Source organism: Zychaea mexicana, assembly GCF_025766255.1.
Source record: "Zychaea mexicana strain RSA 1403 chromosome Unknown BDB00scaffold_106, whole genome shotgun sequence".
NCBI lineage: Eukaryota > Fungi > Mucoromycota > Mucoromycetes > Mucorales > Lichtheimiaceae > Zychaea > Zychaea mexicana.
The window spans coordinates 81,458-94,464 of NW_026516769.1; the positions used below are offsets into that span (position 1 = coordinate 81,458).

Sequence of the window (13,007 nt, forward strand, 5' to 3'; positions counted from 1 at the left end):
CAGTCTGCAATAGAATCTGGGTCACGTTCAATCTGCAGGCCATTGGTTTTTATGTAAATAAGCATAGTATGTAGACTACTTTCAGATAGTGTATGTAATATACAGATCGATGCCACCAAGTTTTTTGTTTCCTTCTCAAAGTGATTATGCATTGTTGCTGTTGAATTGAAGCAATCAAAAGTGGCGCGGGTCTCCTTCCTTTCCTTATTTTATATCTTACTAGTTTGGATATATATATTATAAGCTAATTAAAGGTACAGATGCAAATATATACATATATATATATATATATATATATATATATATATATATGTATTATAAACAAGGTAAAAAAACGTGTTGTACAGAGTGGCTTTTGTGTGCTGAAAAAATTATGCAGAAATTGTGAATGCAGCAGCAATGGCAGCAGCGAACACACCACCAACAGCCGCACGCACGCCAGCAGAAGCACCGTTTTCATCGGAAGAAGAACCGTCAGCAGAAGACGAAGCAGTGGGATCCGAACCGTCTGCGTTCACGCATCGGCTTGAGTTGAAGCTCGATGGGTTCTCGGTAAGCGTCACGTCAGCGCACTGAATTGATGCGATAAATAAAAAATAAACCCCAGTTAAATTGAAAGTTTACGCAATTATTGCATAATCATACAGTTATTTATCGCAGTCTCTCTCCTTCTCTTTGCAGAGTGAACTAGACACGTATTGGATGTACCTGGTAAAGGGTTCCATCACCACCATTATAGGTAATTTGAAGGGTAGCGTTGGTGCCAGCAGAGGCGTTGGATACGCTGCTGAGGTCAACAGGGAGACAAGCCTCTGCAGGGTAGGGGCGGGAGCCCTTGGCGACCGTGGTGCCGCTGTTGAAATCATCAGTGGAAGGGTTGGCGTTATCGGTCACGACCTTGACTTCATAGGTATAGTCGGTATGGCCAGAGTTGATTTGCATAAAACCGCCCTTGAGAGGGAACTCGCTACGGTTGCTCACAGAGTCGAAACCACCACAAGGAGCAAGAGGTTCACGAGCTTCGTCAAAACCACGCGACTCGGGATACGTCAACTGGTAATGAGCTGACACGCCTTGAAGAGCGGTCAAAGCAGCAGCGGTAATAGCAAAGAATCCAATACGAGTCATTTTAGGTATGGTTTGAAATGAAATAGAAAGGAAGAAAAAAAAAAGGTGAGCATTCCTTGCCCGCCCGTCGCCCTGGTCACTTTTATATCCCTGAAACACCGACACTTGCGACGTTTTCGCTGAAACAACACTTTTGATTGGATGAGCACTGTGAAGGCACTCTGTGGCACCCCTGACACAGAAGAACTTTATTCAATGGTTATATCATAGTGTTGCTGCAATTGAGCACGGTGGTGGGAGTGGTGTTAGTAATATTTATACACTGGCAGACGTGGAATAGCATCATGTAAGCGCCCAAACATCATTTCACCAACTAGAATACCAGCTAGTATCGAGACAAAGTATTGCACATTGCCAGTCATGACCACCATGATCAGCAGAAACATCAAGAAATGTTCAAGCGTGGCACAGATACTCCGCAATATGTCCGGTTTCCATGCGAATGGAGGTACCCAGGGCATGATTGTTGTTGGCGCTGCGGTTCTTGTTCTTGCGGCAGCCGCTCCCGCTGATGACGCCAATGAAAATGACGGCAACGGGGGCGGTGGCGGCGGTAATGGTAACGGCTCAACGGATGTTCGTTTTCGTTTCATTGCGGACGTCGTCGTTGTTGTTGCTGTCGCTGCAGCACCAGAAGTCAAGGAACGTCGTGCAGCTCTTGTTTTCATAATCGATGTCCTTCTTGCGTTTCCTTTCCTTCCGAATTTGATGGAATAAGGTGTTGACGCTGCAGTCATGTATGTGTTCGCATCGTCATCATCGTCGTCGTCACCATCGTTGTCACTGAGATCGGAAACGTACATGGAGATGAACTATTGTTAATAGTTAGCATGGATTTATATAGTCACACATGCGCGAGAGCACTTAAAAATAGCTACTGCACAACATACCTCATCTGTAGGATGATGAACTGACTGCTGCTGCTGCTGCTGCCTCTGCCGCTGTGGTTGGCGCACTGTTGATGAGAGAGCCCCTCCTCCGTCTGCGACTACAGTCGAAGGTGTCGTCACTACTATCGCTGCTGATGGTGTTGAATACTTGTTGCTGTCATGCTGTATACCGTCATCATAATTCACGTTGTTGCTATTACTATTGCTAGGACCAATTCTTGTTGTATTATCACTTCGTTGATGCTGAAAAAATGCACTCATCCGCGAAGTCCTCTTGTTGCCATTATTGTTGCTGTAGTTTTGACCATTACCAATGCTACTGACACCAATGCCACCACCACTCCTGGGTCTCTTGCCATTACAGATATGATTGTTGTTGCTCCTACTAGCCAGCGGCAAGAGCTGGCGATGGTATTCCTGTGCGTTCAACCAGGCTGCAAGCGAGACCTTGATGCCGGCTAGACCTCGAGCGAGTACCGCCATAAGAAACAGTCCAAGGCATGCACTCAAATATTCGTTTTCATTTTTCGGGATCCATCCAGTTAACCAGAGCGTGTTGGCAGCGTCAGATGTCCAGTGGAAAGTACCCACAGATCGTACTTCGTTTTCGGGATTGGATAGACTTAGCGGACGACGATGGCGACGAGGAGTTTGTTCTTCTTGTTCCATCTTCGCTAGATATGTACAGACATACAGTCACTCCAGGTGTTGTTGTTTTCTTCAAGAGTTATGAAAGGCCAAAAAAGAGGGGAAGTGTAGAGAGAATGCTTGACGGAGAAAGAGAAGTTTTCTATTTTGTAGCCCTCATCATGGCAATGGTGAACCTGTCTTCAACAGGTTCATCTTTTGTATTCTTCTCTTTTTTTCATAGTCAATTCAAGCCAATTACTGTTACTAATATATTAAATGACAACATGGTGTCTTTTCTTTTTGTATCAATGGAAGTCTCATTGGTTATTCATCCTTTCAAATTTTATCTGAGAACTTTGGAAATGAAGAGTTGCTTACACAGAGGGTTGGAAGATTCGAATCGTTTCGAAACCAGTTCCACTTGTATCAAAAGTTTTGAAATTCAGATTAACAAAATTATATAAAAAGCTAAGTCCTCTCAAAGTCTAACACACACTTGACACACACATTCAACTTCACTCAATTTGAAACGACATGGCTGAATATCTTGCAAGCATTTACGGTACAGAAAAGGACAAGTACGTTAATTATACTTTATATAAGACTACACGAATTATTATTTTAAAACTATTTGATTTACCAACGATTTTTCTCTTTGATTTGATTTTTTTCTGTTTCCTAAAACACAAAAAACAGAGTAAACTGTTCCTTTTACTTTAAGGCAAGTGCACAATAGTTCGAAAAAAGGAAAAGAATCTGATTATGAAGTGATTAATAACCTGGTTATCTTAAAACGTTTTATACTTGATAGATTGGCGCGTGTAGACACGGTGAACGCTGCTCTAGAAAGCATGTCAAGCCTACGTTTTCACAAACGGTTCTGATTGCCAACATGTATAAGAATCCAGCTCACGAACAGTTTTGCACGTTGACACCGGAGCAAATGCAGGAAGACTTTGACCTCTTTTATGAAGATGTTTTCACGGAACTAGCTACGTTTGGAGAAGTTGAGGAAATGATCGTTTGCGACAATATAGGTGATCACTTGGTGGGCAATGTGTACTGCCAGTATCGTTACGAAGAAGCGGCAGGCAATGCAGTAGAAAGCTTGAATGATCGATTTTATGCAGGTAAAGTAAAAGTATATATATATATATATATATATATATATATATATATACATAGAGAGAGAGCGAGAGATAGATTCTGTCGAAGAGTTGGATTTTAACCAATAGCATCATCTAAAAAAAGGTCGACCATTGTATGCCGAACTATCGCCAGTAACGGATTTCAGAGAAGCGTGCTGTCGACAGCATGAGATTGCAGAATGTAATCGTGGAGGCTTTTGCAACTTTATGCATCTAAGACACCCGTCAAGACCTCTAAAACGAGATCTTCAGGACGGGCAGCGGCTGTCGATTCGAGAAAAAGAACGGGAAGCTCGTTCGTCACACAGGGATGACGATGACAGAAGAAGTTCTCGACATCATGAGGATGACCGGCACTATCGCCACAGACACGATGATGGCTTCTGATCTATCTGTCTCTGTCTCTCTCTCCTGGCTCACACAACAAACCACAAACAACCATCATAGTATAAACATATATACGCATATAAATTAGCACATTCTCTGTTCTTTTCCCTTTTCCACATAAAAAACTGTTAGATATCCTTTCTACTATCTCTCTTTGCTATAGGTTGCATCACTCTTAACTGCAATAATAAAAAAAAACAACTGGACAAAAAGTGATCAATCAGACAACTGGAGCTTGCTGGGAAAACCTAAGCGGAGTTTCATTGGATTTTTTCCAAAGCGTTTGAAAAACGCGTAAGGTTGAGAAAAGAAAGCGTGTTCCTGCTTTATTCATCGTTCGAGTACGTTCGTTTGTTTTCTTCAAACCGCAACCTCCTTTTCTGTATTTTCTCTCTTCGTTGTAAGTTGGAGAAACAGAATCAACCATTGCTCAGTCTCAGTTCAACAGTGACTCAATCTGAATTTTTTTTATTATAGGATCTCCTTCACTCACTCACACAGACTTTAAAAAAGAATGACCGCCACTGTTAGCCAACCTGCTCAGAATGCAGCTACCGATGCCCCTGTCGAGAACGGCGCAAAGACCTCGGGCGGCATTCCATCACAGGACGTCGGCCTCATCTTTGTGCGCGAATATTATACATTTCTCAACAAGAATCCTCACAAACTGTATGGTTTTTACGGTAACGACTCGCTTATGGTGCGCGGTGACGAAGGCGAAGCAGCGCTGACAATCCGTGGTACAGAGGTAGATAGGAAAGAAAACACAAAAAGGGAGGAGGAAAAGGACAGACGAGTAGGAGAACAAGATGTCAAGGAAAAAGGAAAAGAGCACAAAAAGGGAAAAGAAAACTGAAAGGATTGGTTGGATCAATAATAGGAAATTCGCAAAAAGATCGATGAATTGGGCTTTAACGATTGCCGAGTGCTCGTTACGCAAGTGGACAGCCAGGTGTCGGCAAGCAATGGTCTTCTCGTTCAGGTTTTGGGAGAAATGTGCAACACGAATGCGCCTGTTCAAAAGTTCAGTCAAACGTTCTTCCTAGCACCACAAACCAATGGATTTTACGTACTCAACGATATCTTCCGCTGCCTGAAGGATGACGTGGAAATTGATTATTATACCTGCGATGAAAATAACAACAAGCAAACAACTACTACACATCATCATCAGCAGCAGCAGCAGCAGCCAAAGGAAGTAGCACCAGCGGCAGTAGCAGAACAGCAACAGCAACAGCCAGAGACACCTTTGCCTGCATCGCAAACGTCAGCCGCATCCACTACTGCTCCGGCTAGTGCTGCACCCACTATTGCTACAACTGCCACTACCGTAACCACTACCGAGGCAGGAGAACTTGACAGCACTGCAGCAACCACCTCATCCACGCCTGTCATTGAATCCGCTCAAACGCCCGTTGCTATTGCTGCTGAAGAGCCCAAGGAGCCAGAGGAAAAGCCAGCAGCACAAGCTCAGCAACAGCAAGAAGAAAAGATGAGCTCAGAGAAGAAGTCCAACACGCCACAAACATGGGCTAACTTGGCTGCAGCTAGAAACGAACCACCAAAATGGGGAGGTGCTGCTGCAGCTGCTGCACCTGCTACTCCCGAACCCAAAGGATCATCTGCACCGTCGACTGCGCCACAGCAGCAACAGCAGCAGCAGCAACAGCAGCAATCGAAGCCCAAGAACCATGAGCATCGTGAGCCAGTGCCAAAAGGTTCGTTTTGCTATTTGATAAATTAAGCTGGAGCTGATTGATTCATCCAGAAGAGAAGGGAGAGGTTGTTGGGAAAGTACGGAGGAGGAAAAGGGATTGATAGATCAGAGCTTGCTGACGCTTCCTACAAAATAACCGCTTTAATAAATGTAGAAGAAATGACCGAAGTGTTCTTGAAAAACACAAAGAACTTGACGGTGGAACAGGTCAAAGAAGTGTTTGGAGCCGAGTTTGGAGAGGTCAAGTCGGTGACGTTGAACCCACCACCACGCAACAATGGCTTTTTGAACTTTGCTGTGCCTGAATCATGCCAAAAGGCACTCGGCCAGCGCAAGGTGACCGTCGGTGAAACCACGGTACTCGTCGAGGAACGCCGTACGCCAACCAACAAGTTCAACCGTCAGAACGGGGGCCCTTATAGCGAGCGTAAATACCAGCAGAACCAACATCGTCGCGGTGGTGGAGCACCTCGTGGCGGCGGTAACAAGTCTCGTGGAGGTGGAAACCAAAAGCAATAGTTTTCTTTTTCTTTTCACCTACTTGCCAATCTCTTTACGCCTCCCCCTCCCCTCCCCGACACACACACACACTCAATGCTTCTCTTCCTTTCGTTCTCCCTTTTTTTCCTTTCTACATATGCACACGTACCCAACCAAATCCATGATTGCTACATACATCACCCACCCTTCTTTTTCTCTGTTGACAACGAAACAACCATCAACACACTTACTCACTTACCAATCCAACAAGACCACAACACGTGCGCACATACAAAATCAGACCAACACCAAAAAATAACAAAAAAAAAAAAGACCTATTCGAATCAAAAAGGACATAGCATACACACCCACGCAGCAATCGATATTTCCTCTTTTTTTGTCTTCTCTTCTACTTAATACGTTACAGATCTGTAAAACCATTACACGAACCTTTCAAAAAAGAATTTGCATACATGACAAGAAAATCTTTTGTTAATTGGAAGAAAAGGACACAACTGGTTTTTAATTTTGAGATTTAGTTTTCTATCAACTATTGCGCTTGAAAGGTAAACGGTGATGGGTCTTGAACGCTTTTATTGCTGCTACTACTGTTGCTACTGTTGATGAGGTTGGCGTTATCCACAGCATTGTTAGTTGCGCAGTAACAGTAGCAAGAGGGCCAACAATTTGAGTTGCCAATCGGAACAGTCGATGCTGCGTCGTAGTAATGGTAGTAGTACTGTGCAGCGTGCATGGGGCAATACAAACATGCAGCTTCATCCTGTTGTAGCAGCTGTTGAGCTTGTTGCTGCTGCTGCTGCTGCTGCTGCTGCTGCTGCTGCTGTGTCAGTATGGCTGCCACCATTCCTTGTTGCTGTTGTTGTTGGGTCGCTGAATACTGATACAAGTCCTGGCTGGTATCAGGCAGTGGCGGCGGCGTAAGTAGCATTGGTTCTTCATGGAGCATCGCCATGCTGTTCTGCTCCTGTAACCACTGGTTATGATAATCAATAGCAACTGAATGCTGATACCGCTGCTCCTGTTGCTGTAACAGTAGTAACTGCTGCTGCTGCTGTTGATCAGATTGCTGTTGGTGGTAATAGCTTTCCTCCTGCTGCAGCAACGTCCGTTGTCTCTTTTGTTTGGCGCGCCTGTTCTGAAACCACGTCGTAACAGTCTTCTTTGGACATTGGAGTGTGCGTGCTAACCGATCAATCGTGTCTTGTTTGGGATTCGGCGCGTGCTGGTAGTTTGTCTCCAGGATATGCTGTTCATCCATGGAAAATCGCCATCGTGACTTGATGGTGGGCGACCAGGACTCAATACTACTGGTATCATCGGAACCGTTGTTGTTGTTGTTGCTCATGCCTTGCCTTTGCAATGTAGCTCAGTGTCCAGTTGCACCAGTACACCTGATACAGAAATGGAACAGAAAAAGAACAATACTTTCTAGCTACTAGATGTTGTAGGGAAGGAAAATAGTCAATAAATAAAGAATCACGGCTAGAGCGTGCATAAATCAATTGTCTTTAGAGTGTGATTAAGTAGATGTTTTTCTCCTCAATTCATGCTTTAAGAAAAACTGATGTTTTTTCTCCACCATCTCTGTGAAAAGTACAGGGGAAGCTATATATAACCCCAACAACTTGTTGTTCAAACAGATAAAGAAGGAAGCAAGTACATGATGAATAGATGAGGAGTACGTTTATGATGGTGCTCTTAAATGTTTTATACTTTTGAGTTGCAAGACGATGGACGGACATTGAGGATACGTGAGCTGACATGTTGCAGTAGACAAGCCCAGATCCAAGAGTAAAACAACAGGTATGTCCCCAGCGTCAATCCTATCAACGTGAGACACCAGCCTAGCAATGTCTTGCGAGCCCAGTTCTGGGTTCGTGTTGCTTTTGGCATTCGGAGCAGAGGTTCTAAATTTACATGGATGATGTCGTCGAGCATAGAAATGGTTCGTTCTAGCCCAATCACGCCACACACGCCAACAATATAGACAAGGCCCAGGAGAGCTTCTCCCGCCGCACCCGTCGCATAATGGACTAGCTGTAACCATTCCATGATCTGCTGCAACTCATGATCTTGCCATGTCTCGTCGCCATCCAACTTGGAGCCTGCTTCGTTCCCTAGCCCCAGCTTATCCAAGGCAGATCCTAGCTGGGCAAGCCCAAAAATCAGACCCACGACCGATACAAGACTGAGCACATGCGTCATCAGGCAGACTGATCGGCTCATCAACAGGCGTAAAGGGGGCCGATAAATGTAGCCGCACAACTCGCAGTCTATTTCTTTCTTGGTGTAGCTTGTCAGGCATGTCAAATGGACCCTTTGTGGACAGGGGCAGGTTCGGATGTGGTGCGGTCGGCTTTTGTGGATCAGATACGGCATGATGGGGAATAACGGTGGTCGTTTTCGTTTCTGCTGCTGGTTGTTGTCGCTGCTACTACTTCTACTGTGAATGTTGTTGTTGCTGTTTGTGGTACTGCAGATGGGACATTGCCGTCGTTTATGGCTCGATCGTCGCTCTTGGATTGCATACGGTGGCGGGTTTAATAAGTCAGCTGGGGAGCCTGGATAGTGCATTATTTATCGCTGTAGTAGCTACTGGTGTAGAAGGATTAGACTAGTCTGCGTTGGAGGAAAGGGTTGAAGGCGGGTGAGGAAGGAGAAGAACGCACCAACAAAAGAGAAGGCAAGTGATAAAAGAGAAAGAGAGAAAGAGAAAGCTGATATGAAGTAAAGTTGGACAAATGAAAAAATACCTGCTGCTGCCATTATTACAGCCAAACTGAAGTGCTACTACGTATGATCATGATGGCTTATTTCCAGTAGCATTAGGATAGGAGAAAAAAAGGTTTGCATTTCTGTTTTTTTTTCTCTCGCACACACTTTTGCTTTAAGGGGATCATCCCCCCACCCCTTCTTTTCTTTCCTGCCTGTATGTCTGTCTGCAGCAAGCATACATCGTTGTTATTTCAATCCTAAAATTAAGATTTTATTCATAAATTATCATTATTGTTCCTGCTGCTATTCACATGCAACCGTCTTTGCTGCTGCTGCTGTTGCCGTCGTGGTTGAAGTAGTATTGGCATCTTCTTTCTTCTTTACAAGCTAGTAGATAAAGTGTTAGCTCTACAGAAGACGAAGTCCAATTCTAGAACACTGTTAGAAAGCTGCTTACAAGACATATCGTACACCAGGGATCCAGTCCACCTGTGGCACTGTTGTCATGCACCACAGCAGCCGAATCCAGCACTTTTGAACACCGACTGCAGGAGAGACACTTTTTATGCCATCGCGTGGCTCGGGGCCCTGGTTTTTCTTCGTGGACTGAGACGATTGTTTGTGTGCACCCAGCACATATCTTACGCATGCCGAATTTTGGAAGTGGCCGTCCACGTCGACTCATGAGCGACGATGGTTTGACTATTGTTGCTGCTGCTGCTGCTACTGTTGCCAAGGAACTACCACCGCCACTTGCTGTTCCCGTCGCCGAGGCAACTGTTGCTGTGCTAGCCGTACTCGTCGTAGGTGAAGCCGGTGACGAAGGTATAGGTGAAGAAGTTTGACTGCTGGCTCGACTACCTCCACTGATGCTGCTTGGTGCAAGTGACAGCCGATCCATTGAATCGGCAATAGGAAATGAAGCTGGTGGTGGATGCAATTGCGGCACAATCTTGGTTTGTCGCGAGGCGAGCTGCAATTTATCGTTGGAGCACGATTGACAAAACACGGCGGTTTTTGCATCGGTATATACACTGGAAGGCTGGAGCACTTTTTGGCAAGATGTGCAACGGAAACACTGAGTAATTCGTATTTTGTATATATCAAATGATGAGCTTTGCGTTTTCTGGCGATTTACTAAAGTGAAAATTATATGCTTACCTTGGGATGCATAGCCCTATTATGGATGACGATATAGGCATCCTTGATCTCGGTTGAGCAGCGCAAGCAGCTTTTGTTCATCATCATAGGCGAGCACTGAAAAAAAAAATTCCATGTTTAAGACGACTGAAGCAGAGGGGAGGAATTATGAATGAAGCAGAAACAGAGAAAGAAAAAAAATACCTTTGGATGGTAAATGCGGCTGGCATTATCAGTATAAAACGACGTATTATCAAACGGTTCGCGACAGTGTGCGCATTTCAGACATGCCCAGTGATACCTCGTTGAGCTATCAGGCAATCGTACAGTTTTTCCGGACAACGCCTTGTTGCATTCTGGACAGCATGGCTTTTTGTTATTTGCTGCTGTCGTTACTGTTATTTTAGTTGCAACAGGTGGACGTGGCGATGGCGCGATACGCTTATTGCTCTCCCACAGTGAAGACAGTGTTGGTCTTCGTGATCGACTCAGTAGGGAGGATGAAGATGTGGTTGATGATACAGGTGATGAAGGGGTAGTGGTGGAGGAGTTATTGTCGTCGACAGGAGGTGGCGAAAGCAAGCTATCAAGGCCCATAAAGCTTCCCAAATAACTAAGCAGGAAATCCATCAGTTCTCAACTCTCTCTCTCCCTCTATATCTCTTTCAATTCCATCGTTGAACAATTTACCTTGACTGCCACCGATCTATCTTGGGGGTATGTAGCGCAGACATTGATGGCGCTGATGTTTTTGCTATTCGGAATATTTTTAGTATTGCGTTTACCAAGTTCACTTGCTATTGATCGACACAAAATCATTAAATTCAAAGCAATGAGCAGTAGTTAGAGATCTTACATTGCAAAGGATTGCCGCATTTTGTGCATTTCTCTGCACGATTTAATTCACCACAGCGTTGACAATAAGTCATGGTCTAAACTTTACTGTTTCTGATGGATGACGATGAAATGGATTTGCAAAAGTGGGTGAGCTCAGTTATATATGGAGAATGAACGATAAAAGAAAGAAAAAAGAGGATAATCGGTTTTATGGAGGCATTACGTTCGTGGTGAAATCGTACGCCATAGAGAGAATCGAGTGCAGTTTGAAATGAGTTTGCTTGTTGGAAGTAAAATACTGAAAAAAATAATTCGCTATGCATGTGTGCTATACCTACTACGCTCTTTTTTTTTAATAGAACAATGATAGAAATTCCAGCACTTTCCATATAATAGGTTTGCTCGCGTTTACCATTAGCATCCTGTTACTCCTACATAGATCCACTCTATCTGAACTATATCGGCCCTCATATAGCATGTAATAGTAACAGATATAAGGGGTTAAAAAAGAAAATACAGTCATGGAAGACATTACTATTACTCATGTCCTCATCCACATCCCGCAACAGCATTTTCGGGATATTTGTATTTTCATATACACAATACAACCATTTTTATTATTGCAACCAGGACAGGACTGAGCTGTACCCTATATTCAAGGTATACTGACTAGCTTCCTCTGCGTCAATTAGATGCGTATAATTAACGCTTTCTCTTTGTTTCCACATCCTATATTCGTAATGTTATACGAGTGTAAAAAGCCAAGTTATAAGTACGTGCTATTTGAAAAAAGTAGGATATAGGTTAAGCTAAACCAGACATATACTTTACCATTTTCATGAGCTAGGACCTGAATTATTGAGCTCAAAAAGACTATGTTAAAATAGTTACTTAACGTGCTTGAATACCTCACCCCAACCTTCAGACTTAATATAACAGCCGATATATGTACGAGCTCATGTAGATAACTTTAGTATATTTTCTCCAAGGTCTGCCTAGATCCGACCTGTGCCTGAGGTTAACCCCATGGGTATTTTAGTCGTTTATACGCTGGCGCTTGTTGAAGAACATGGCAGAAGGAAATATAAATATCTTCATCGTACAATTGTCATTTCTTTGTGCTGATATGGTCTGGTCCGTTGGTGGCAATAATACAGCGATCAAAGTAGACGGAGGACCAAAGATGAAGTCCACGGCTAATATTTTGTTTTTAATTATCAGTAAAATGAGATTAGTGCTGTTTATAGTCGAATTAGCTACTCCTGCTACTTTTTTGTTTCTTTTTTCGTCAATTTGCATAAAATAGCAGATACCTTCAGCAATGTAGCTTTTTTTTTTTGAAATATTGGCGGCCAGCCCAGCTTGTATTTCCAACGAACAATGTGTTCTGGTATCTGGTAAACAAACATCGGTCAAATACAGTTCGATCGGCATCTACAGTAATAGCGACAACTTGCGGTCCATCAAAAAGCAGGGCAAATATATGCGGAAACGGTTCATCTTGACGGCAATCATGGACGTTTCTCCATAATCAAGTCATAGAATACTTAAGTATAATACTGTCATCGTCGTCATTCGTATATCAGTACAGTATAATGATAGCTTTATCAACAACATGGCAAAGTAATAACGGAGAATAAATCCTATTGCCTCTTTTAAATCATCTTTGAATTCATGCCAAAGTTACAGTACTATTCTCTAAGACCATCTGCAGCGGTCGCTGTTAAGAACCTGTTATGTTAAATTTAACAGTTTATTTAACGGTCAGACCTTGCATCGGTTGCTGTTAACGTCCTGTTATATTTAACAGCCTGAACAAAAACTGTTAAATTTAACAGTTTCTTGAATCGAAAAAAAGGACTTGAAAAATAAAGTTATATCTCACTTCATTCTTCGTTTCTATTCTTCAAAATG

At 43.4% G+C, this 13,007-nt stretch overlaps 7 protein-coding genes across 7 annotated transcripts; 2 read left to right on the forward strand and 5 right to left on the reverse strand.

The window, feature by feature from the left end:
• Window positions 1-266: 266 nt before the first annotated feature.
• On the reverse strand, window positions 267-1,161 carry BDB00DRAFT_847681 (uncharacterized protein). The gene is made up of 2 exons (XM_053125250.1): window positions 709-1,161; window positions 267-572 (listed from the first exon to the last, which is right to left on the reverse strand). Exons 1-2 carry the CDS (start codon window positions 1,126-1,128, stop codon window positions 372-374), a joined length of 621 nt encoding a protein of 206 aa, XP_052974804.1. The 5' UTR covers window positions 1,129-1,161; the 3' UTR covers window positions 267-371.
• Window positions 1,162-1,373: 212 nt separating this feature from the next.
• On the reverse strand, window positions 1,374-2,757 carry BDB00DRAFT_963567 (Ctr copper transporter family-domain-containing protein; the record flags this gene model as incomplete). Its single annotated transcript, XM_053129756.1, has 2 exons — window positions 2,354-2,757; window positions 1,374-1,603 (listed from the first exon to the last, which is right to left on the reverse strand). The coding sequence occupies exons 1-2, from the start codon at window positions 2,685-2,687 to the stop codon at window positions 1,374-1,376; spliced, it is 564 nt and encodes a 187-aa protein (XP_052974805.1). The 5' UTR covers window positions 2,688-2,757.
• A 311-nt stretch (window positions 2,758-3,068) lies between these two features.
• Window positions 3,069-4,506, forward strand: BDB00DRAFT_847684 (uncharacterized protein). Its single transcript, XM_053125251.1, has 4 exons — window positions 3,069-3,226; window positions 3,345-3,369; window positions 3,460-3,778; window positions 3,900-4,506. The coding sequence occupies exons 1-4, from the start codon at window positions 3,183-3,185 to the stop codon at window positions 4,181-4,183; spliced, it is 672 nt and encodes a 223-aa protein (XP_052974806.1). The 5' UTR covers window positions 3,069-3,182; the 3' UTR covers window positions 4,184-4,506.
• Window positions 4,446-6,675, forward strand: BDB00DRAFT_38720 (uncharacterized protein). Its single transcript, XM_053117181.1, has 4 exons — window positions 4,446-4,524; window positions 4,661-4,931; window positions 5,064-5,901; window positions 6,058-6,675. The coding sequence occupies exons 2-4, from the start codon at window positions 4,698-4,700 to the stop codon at window positions 6,417-6,419; spliced, it is 1,434 nt and encodes a 477-aa protein (XP_052974807.1). The 5' UTR covers window positions 4,446-4,524; window positions 4,661-4,697; the 3' UTR covers window positions 6,420-6,675.
• Window positions 6,675-7,927, reverse strand: BDB00DRAFT_38736 (uncharacterized protein). The gene has a single exon (XM_053117183.1). The coding sequence runs from the start codon at window positions 7,744-7,746 to the stop codon at window positions 6,931-6,933; it is 816 nt and encodes a 271-aa protein (XP_052974808.1). The 5' UTR covers window positions 7,747-7,927; the 3' UTR covers window positions 6,675-6,930.
• A 466-nt stretch (window positions 7,928-8,393) lies between these two features.
• On the reverse strand, window positions 8,394-8,783 carry BDB00DRAFT_745079 (uncharacterized protein; the record flags this gene model as incomplete). The annotated part of the gene is made up of 1 exon (XM_053118523.1): window positions 8,394-8,783. A coding segment is annotated over one exon (390 nt), but the record flags the coding sequence as incomplete, so codon positions are not given.
• Window positions 8,784-9,314: 531 nt separating this feature from the next.
• On the reverse strand, window positions 9,315-11,470 carry BDB00DRAFT_932659 (uncharacterized protein). The gene is made up of 7 exons (XM_053129091.1): window positions 11,113-11,470; window positions 10,947-11,010; window positions 10,461-10,869; window positions 10,278-10,373; window positions 9,762-10,194; window positions 9,574-9,647; window positions 9,315-9,503 (listed from the first exon to the last, which is right to left on the reverse strand). The coding sequence occupies exons 1-7, from the start codon at window positions 11,183-11,185 to the stop codon at window positions 9,420-9,422; spliced, it is 1,233 nt and encodes a 410-aa protein (XP_052974810.1). The 5' UTR covers window positions 11,186-11,470; the 3' UTR covers window positions 9,315-9,419.
• Window positions 11,471-13,007: the final 1,537 nt, after the last annotated feature.

Coding starts and splice junctions, on each gene's coding strand:
- BDB00DRAFT_932659 (XM_053129091.1), bottom strand. CDS start 11,185: ATGACTTATTGTCAACGCTGTGGTGAATTAAATCGTGCAGAGAAATGC. Junction 10,870..10,946: donor ATAGATCGGTGGCAGTCAAG/GTAAATTGTTCA, acceptor TTTCCTGCTTAG/TTATTTGGGAAGCTTTATGG. Junction 9,648..9,761: donor ACTTCCAAAATTCGGCATGC/GTAAGATATGTG, acceptor GGTGTTCAAAAG/TGCTGGATTCGGCTGCTGTG.
- BDB00DRAFT_38720 (XM_053117181.1), top strand. CDS start 4,698: ATGACCGCCACTGTTAGCCAACCTGCTCAGAATGCAGCTACCGATGCC. Junction 4,932..5,063: donor TGACAATCCGTGGTACAGAG/GTAGATAGGAAA, acceptor GATCAATAATAG/GAAATTCGCAAAAAGATCGA. Junction 5,902..6,057: donor TCGTGAGCCAGTGCCAAAAG/GTTCGTTTTGCT, acceptor TAAATGTAGAAG/AAATGACCGAAGTGTTCTTG.
- BDB00DRAFT_847684 (XM_053125251.1), top strand. CDS start 3,183: ATGGCTGAATATCTTGCAAGCATTTACGGTACAGAAAAGGACAA. Junction 3,227..3,344: donor TACGGTACAGAAAAGGACAA/GTACGTTAATTA, acceptor CACAAAAAACAG/AGTAAACTGTTCCTTTTACT. Junction 3,370..3,459: donor ACTGTTCCTTTTACTTTAAG/GCAAGTGCACAA, acceptor TATACTTGATAG/ATTGGCGCGTGTAGACACGG.
- BDB00DRAFT_38736 (XM_053117183.1), bottom strand. CDS start 7,746: ATGAGCAACAACAACAACAACGGTTCCGATGATACCAGTAGTATTGAG.
- BDB00DRAFT_847681 (XM_053125250.1), bottom strand. CDS start 1,128: ATGACTCGTATTGGATTCTTTGCTATTACCGCTGCTGCTTTGACCGCT. Junction 573..708: donor GTGATGGAACCCTTTACCAG/GTACATCCAATA, acceptor GCATCAATTCAG/TGCGCTGACGTGACGCTTAC.